Genomic DNA, 7500 nt, shown 5'->3' on the forward strand with positions numbered 1-7500 from the left:
GACAAAGGACAGACGTAGAAAACAGACAAACACTAGCTCTGCAAACGAAAAAAAATACCGAGACTTTCTAGGAATTATGTACATAAATGCAGACACATACTCTCACAGTTACTAGATGTTGACATAATAATTGAACCCAACAAGCCACAAACACAACAAACTGAATCCATACTGGACCCCTATGAATGTGATATGATAATTCAGAGGCTATAGTAATATCTGGAGAAGAGACAAGATGTCAAGATCAATGAAACAGAGGGAAAGTAGCAATATCATAAGGAAAAGAATCACTATAAATAAAGCAGAAATGATGCACGACCCCCCCCCCCCATGGAAGTAAAGGCAATTGAGGTTGAACCAAATGTGATAAAACTCATAGTAACTAATTTATACAAGCCACCTCGTACAAAAAAAAATTAACAAGAAACAAAATAAAAACGAGAGCTTTGGGAGGAAGTATTACAATTTACAGAAAATAATGCAAAACAATTTTTCTTAACAATAACTTCAATGCCACGATTGACAAAGAAAGTTTAGACCCCAAAGCGCAACCCATTTCAGTGAGTGCAAATTTCCCAGAAATCATAAAAAGAATAATCTTTTTCAAAATTTAACATACCAAGAACAGAGGCTATCTATGCTTGACATAATGTTCATTAAACATACAGATGACATAAAGGACTTCGAGTACTTCATCTTGTCAGCAAAGTGATCATGCAATAATAAAACCAAAATATTGTAAACTAGAGGATACAAATAATGTGGTATTTCTGCGTTACCGTTGATATTCACTCATATTATAACATGAATATTTTATTTTAATCAGTTAAGATTAAATACTCCACAATTAAACGGTATTCTGCCACCACTGACTTTTATAGAGTGTCAGATCTCTTATGCTTAATAGATAGATTATAAAAGGAACAGTGAAAGAATGCTTCCACTTCAATATTTATTTACTTACTCTATACTGAGCAAGCCTTTGGTTCTAGATTGTGTCTACTATATGTTTGGGAGATCTGTCTAAGAATTATTCGAGCTACTCACCGAGTTACAGGTTCAGATGCGCCTAGGGTCAGGTCTGTTCACCGAGTGCCTAACTTTTGCGTTCCTGGCTTTCAGCTCTTCTCGGTACTTTTCTTTCATTGGTTATTCTATGTTATTCATCTCCTTATTTTCTCTTCATTGGTCCTTTTTCACACTATACACGCCCCTTCAACACAGTACTAGGCCAATGAAGTTATTTCTTTAGATGTAGGACACGCCTACCAAAACCACAACACTTCGTTGTTCACTATTTTGCTGAGCCTGGGAAAGACATCTCAGGTCGACCGATAACGGCCAACGAGGCGTGAAATGGGCTGTGGACAAATGGTCAAGTACCCACATGTGATATATGTTTGCGTGGGACTGTGATTTTCCCATGGAAGTGGGGTGTAGACAAATGGTCAAAGTACCCAACATGTGGTATATGTCTGCGTGACACTGTGTTTTACGCGTTATACCACAGACCCCCCTCCTTAAGATTCGTGTGTCCCACACGAAATATAGAACAAAACTTAGCTACAGATCTCCCTATCTATATTGCTGCTGGATAAGGGAAAAAACTCCACGTCCCCAATCATGGAGAGAGAGTACAACCCCGTGCATGCACAGTAATTGAATTCCTCCCATGACATTGGGCCGTTGAGGTGAAAAAACCTTCCCAGTATTCAGCAATACAGTTACTGAGTAAGTAAGGTACGAACACTACAGATGATAATGGTGAGGTGGTGTATGGGGCCGTGCCATTGTATGTAGACAGCCACATCGTTAAATTACTTGACACGCTTTTTATATCAGCAAGCTGGGATCCTCGATATAATTGTTTCTGCTCCAAACATATTGCCTTCTCCAGATAGACGTCAGCTTCCAATGGCTCTGGACATCAGGGCAATGCGACCCGCACTCATGTGGTAACGTCAGCTCCATAATCAGAAGATCCTCTGGCACCAGGACATCAGGCACGATGGGAATCCTCTTGTACGAGCAGGTCACTAGCCATGACGACGCGGCTCCTCTGCTACTGGGCGGACGGCAGCTTCGTGGGCAGAAGATAAAATTCCTCTGGCACCATCCAAATACTCGGCAGAGTCATCAGGGAGCAGGAAGTCTATCACTTAGCTGGACGTCAGCATTCTGCCATATCAGTATCTGCAACAGCAAGGATACGGCAGAAAACAGAAAGAATATTCCCAGGCAGTGAGCAGGGACAAACGGACATAACTGAACATAAGGTACTCCGGGGCGCTCGAACATTAAGCAGAACTCTCCCTAATAAACACAATATTCCAGATTGGCAAGTAGCATGGATGAAGTCAACATGAACATGAACATGTCCTTCAAAGTGCACTGTACTTGGAAACTTAAACCATGAAGAAGTGGTAATGAACCTAGTGCTTGATGCGTCTAGAAGCTAATATATGAATATATACCATAATCGTAAGACATTTAAATAGTCTTGATCGTCTGTGTAATCTCAGTGATATGGACACTAAATACTATATAGAAAGAGTGACCTTAAGAGCAGAACATAAAGGCAGCTTATGAAGCTATAATTAACAAGCCTATATCTTGAGTCCTTATTACTAATGACTCGCGTCACACTTATTAAATATCTTTAGTACTTAATTTTATCTTAAGCCATTATTATTAATGACTCGTGTCCTTGTGAGTACCTAATATTATCTAAATCTTGTTAGTTGGTCACTCATGACCCCAGCATAGCCAATGCCGAGATCATGAGGCCAACTTAACAGAGCAGCATAGTACAATGCATTATAGGCAAACTATTGTGCCCACTTGCCGAATCAGGTCCTCAGTGTGGCTAGCACTAAAGACATGAAAGGCAAGGACATCACACTAGCCGCTAATATTAGTGTTAACATACTGTTACATGCGATATGGTAGATTTGAGCATGGCCACATGCTTCGTATCTACTTTAGTGTTTTTTTCTTTTCTTTTGTGGTAGACATGTGAGGAACAGATTTAAGTGCGTCCACCTAACTGGCTTCTCCTGTCACCATCCTCTGTTGACCCAGGGCTCGAGATAGGACTCCAGAGCGAGTAGCAATTTTATTATTATTATTATTATTGGTGTATTATTATTCGAATGTCTGGCATGTTATGTATCAACTAGTGGCTAGCTCTTACCTAGTAATTATTCCTCAGAACATTCTCACCATTTGCTCAGATATTTTAGAATGTGGCCACTGTACATTTTAATGTATAATTGCTCAAGTCATTTAGACTGGCTCAGATGGCTATAAGGAATCTTTAAAGATCTCCTGGGTGTCAACCTTGTCAGGGACAACCCACCATAGCACAATCTTTAATGTACAGTATAATTGCTCAAGTGATTTGGACTGGCTCAGATGGTTATAAGGAATCTTTAACGATCTCCTGGGCATCAACCTCGTAAGGGACAACCCACCATAGCACAGTCTTTTTTGTATAATTGCTCAAGTGATTTGGACTGGCTCAGATGGCTATAAGGAATCTTTAACGATCTCCTGGGCATCAACCTCGTAAGGGACAACCCACCATAGCACAGTCTTTTTTGTATAATTGCTCAAGTGATTTGGACTGGCTCAGATGGCTATAAGGAATCTTTAACGATCTCCTGGGCATCAACCTCGTAAGGGACAACCCACCATAGCACAGTCTTTTTAGTATAATTGCTCAAGTGATTTGGACTGGCTCAGATGGCTATAAGGAATCTTTAACGATCTCCTGGGTATCAACCTCGTAAGGGACAACCCACCATAGCACAGTCTTTTTGTATAATTGCTCAAGTGATTTGGACTGGCTCAGATGGCTATAAGGAGTCTTTAGAGATCTCCTGGGCATCAACCTTGTTAGGGACAACCCACCATAGCACAGTCTTTTTTTTTTTGTATAATTGCTCAAGTGATTTGGATTGGCTCTGTGCATTTTAATACAACCCTTCTACTTTAGTGCCCTTGTGTGGCATGTTTTCGGGACCGGAGATTCCTGGTGGGTCCACCTAGCAAAACTCCCTCTGCCTCAGCACTTTTGTCACCTCCCAATGTACTCTCTGGTACAGGAGAATGAGTAGAAGCCTCTTCATCACTGTCACTATCATTTACTGGCTCATGTACTGGATATGCTCTTCTAACATTATTACTCTCGTGTGATGACATGCACCCTTCGATTTTAATTCTGTCAGAGTGTACAGATATTTCACGACCAGACCTAATGTGTCTAAGCTTATAGACCACATCACTAACTTTGGCTAGTACACGGTATGGTCTCTTATAAACTGGTGGTCCTACTGTGCGAATCTCATGAAAGAAATGTGTTGCTACAGTAAGAGGTTCATCTCTGAGCGAGAATGCTTGATCATACTTAATGACCAGTTCTTTTAATGTTTGATTTTCCTTGCTCAAGAGATCGGGGAACAAAGTGTCCACTTGATCTCTCAACCTATCCCTCCTAGAGGACTGTGTCATAGCTCCTATCATGACCGTTGATTTATTGCTTGCTAAGGGCATTTCATCTAATATTGTCACATCACCAACGGGGTGATCAGATAGTATTTCCACTGTCTCTGGTTTGACATTTAAATAGGGAACCTTAAACCAATAATCATTATCCTGGTTCTTAACTAATTTGACAATCCCCATATTTAACAAATTGCTATTTGCAACATGTTCCCTTGGTGTGAATAGCCCTAGTAAATCATCTTCCATGTCTCCTCTATTATGACAGTTTTTAACCACCATTCCAACAGTACCCCCTGAAAACCCGTCAACACACTGAGACTCTGCAAAGCATGCCGACAAGGCTTTAGAATCATCTTCATCTTCAACGTCCATTTCTTCAGGCATATCGTCTACAGAATTTCCCAATTTGTCTCCTATAGTTTCACTTATTTCCGCTGGCAGGGTAGATATAACTGGCTCTAAAGAATTTGATGGTATGAGCCTTGCTGGTATCCTCTCTCTTTTTATGTGCATTTCAAAAGGCTTCGAACAAAATTCTACCATATGTGATAGAATAAAATCTGACCCTAGCAATATTTCTGTGGGTAGTTTTACATTCTTTACAACAAAACAATGATGTTTTACTGAAATTCTAGCCAGCTTCATTTCCAAAAGAACTAATCCATAATGCTGTAACATAGATCCATCTGCTAGATGGACACTAACATTTGTTTTTGTGTAGTCTCTTACTTTTGTGTCCGGCACTATGGATTCATGCACTAAGGATATCTCAGCCCCTGTATCAAACAACAGATTTCTTTCACTACCTTCTACTATTGCATTAAGAACTATTAATCCTTTACTATTGAACCTAGTAGGACCTGCAACTTGCACTAACACTTCCTGAATTTGACAGTCTGTTGTTTCGGTTCTCGTTATGTTCCCTGATTTCTGGCATGGCTGTTCTCGCTTCCCGACTGATTTACTGGTCGGTTTGCCTTCCTTCTAGGGTTCCATGTGGACTGTCTAGAAGTAGAGTTAGAAAACCTAGCTGATTTCCTTTCCTTACCATAACCCGAGTTACAACAATTACACCAGGCATTCTGCTGAGAATGCCCTGGTCCTCGCCCTCTGCGATGGTAACATACATCAGTAGCATGACCTGCCTTTTTACAGATTGTACAGTAGGGCAGTTTTCTCTTGTGAACACGTCCCCTGAAGGAGGATGTTGATTGCTGAGGGCCATCTTGCCAATGTCGTGGACGCTCGTGTTTATGTGTATGTGCCTGCCTATTGATTTTACTCTGGTCATCATGCTCTGTATTATGGTTTTCATTAGATTTAGAAGGCAGAGCATTAATCCGTACTTTCTTCTCACTTTCCTGGTTGTTATGCAACCATTCAGTGTTAGGATGTTCCTTTATGTACTGTAATCCACTTTCTAAAAGCACACTAAAGTCATAATAATGCTCATCAGTCAATTTATTGAGAAACTTTGGTGGAAAGGCCTTTGCGAAGCGCCTTGCCACTATATAGCGAACAGTAGACTCTAGCTCAGGTTTTAACATAATAGCCTTTGCTACAAGGACTTGGAGCCTTACATTAAATTCCTCCAAGCTTTCCTCTACGCCCTTAATTTTTGTTTCTATCTCTGTTAGAATACTATCCAAGGAAGAGGATGTAGGGAAGTACTTCAGGAAAAGCTTTTTGAATTTAGACCAATCATTTGGGTGCACATCTTTACATAACTGGACTGCATCAGCTGCTCTGCCAAGTGAATATTTAACTACCACACTTATAAGTCCTTCATCGGTCCATTCCGATCGTTGGCATCTTTTCTCTATGATAGCAATCCAGCTACTCGCGTCGGGACAGACTGTCTGTGACACGGATGGATATTTGTCAATTCCATTAGAAACAAAATATGGAATATCAATGGTCTTCTCTAATCTATCCATTTCCTTTCTATTTAACTTATCCGAAAAACTCTTACAAATTTGAGCCACGTCTCTCGGCGCGTCTCCGTCGCCGCCATTAGCCCGACCTGTATTTGGCATTTTGTATGTGTTGTTATGTACCCTTTGGCAGTCTCTAGACTTTTCGTTAATGGATTCTTGGCTTTGTTATCCTACTATAAACCAGTCACTGAAGAGCTATCTCTTTTTGTCTTTGATTTGCTTAAGTTTTATTTATTTATTTATATATTTATCCCCTTAAGCAATCTAATTGATTACCTCAACAGGTAATTGTTAAGATATTATTATTATTGTCACACCAAAAATGTGATCTTTTTTTTTTTTTTTTTCACCTTGGCACAAATAAATATTCTGACCAGTGTAAGAGTTAGTTCCTCTTATGGTGTTTACTAATGACAAAATACACGGCCTTTTATATTATTATTTTTATGTGGGAATTAAGTCCTCAATAGTTGTGCGTGACAGTTTCAGAGTATACCTTTGATCGCGATATACACTTATCACTGATCTATTTTTATGAAGTATTTGGTTGTTTGATTCTTTTTTTTTTCTTTTTTTTTCCTAGCGAACTTAAAAGTTCATACTAGCATGAGCACTGAGCATAGATTTAATTACACTAGCTACTACATTTTTTTTTTATCACTAGCGGACATAGCTTGTCTTATTTTTTATATATATATTATTTATATATATTTTCACTATGAGCACTGAGCATATTTTTAATTACGCTAGCGACTATATTTTTTTATCACTAGCGGACATAGCTTGTCTTATTTTTTATATATATATATTATTTATATATATTTTCACTATGAGCACTGAGCTTTATTTTTACACTAGCGGGTTGTTTCCCAACTAGCGGCTACTCTTCTCACTTTTGATCGCAGTTTTCGTAGTATGTAACCTTTAACTTGGTAACTCACATTTATATCAAGAGAAATCACTGTATCACAGTTCACCAAAGTAGTACTCTCAATGTATTAACTTATATAGATACATATATATTTTAAATAAATGTTGGAGCACTGTATAAGAATGT

At 39.1% G+C, this 7500-nt stretch overlaps 1 protein-coding gene across 1 annotated transcript in view; it reads right to left on the reverse strand.

Moving 5' to 3' along the window:
* The window catches only part of LOC147469768 (uncharacterized), a 186006-nt gene extending 180489 nt beyond the window's left edge, over nt 1–5517 (reverse strand). The window contains exon 1 of the mRNA XM_086547455.1: nt 1048–5517. Coding sequence (XP_086403581.1) covers nt 3994–5184 — 1191 coding nt within the window. The 5' untranslated portion in view covers nt 5185–5517 and the 3' untranslated portion in view covers nt 1048–3993. The remainder of the gene's footprint in view (nt 1–1047) is intronic.
* Nucleotides 5518–7500: the final 1983 nt, after the last annotated feature.

This window comes from Penaeus japonicus, unplaced genomic scaffold (assembly GCF_977035675.1).
Source record: "Penaeus japonicus unplaced genomic scaffold, GWHDUDI00000001_assembly GWHDUDI00000019, whole genome shotgun sequence".
NCBI lineage: Eukaryota > Metazoa > Arthropoda > Malacostraca > Decapoda > Penaeidae > Penaeus > Penaeus japonicus.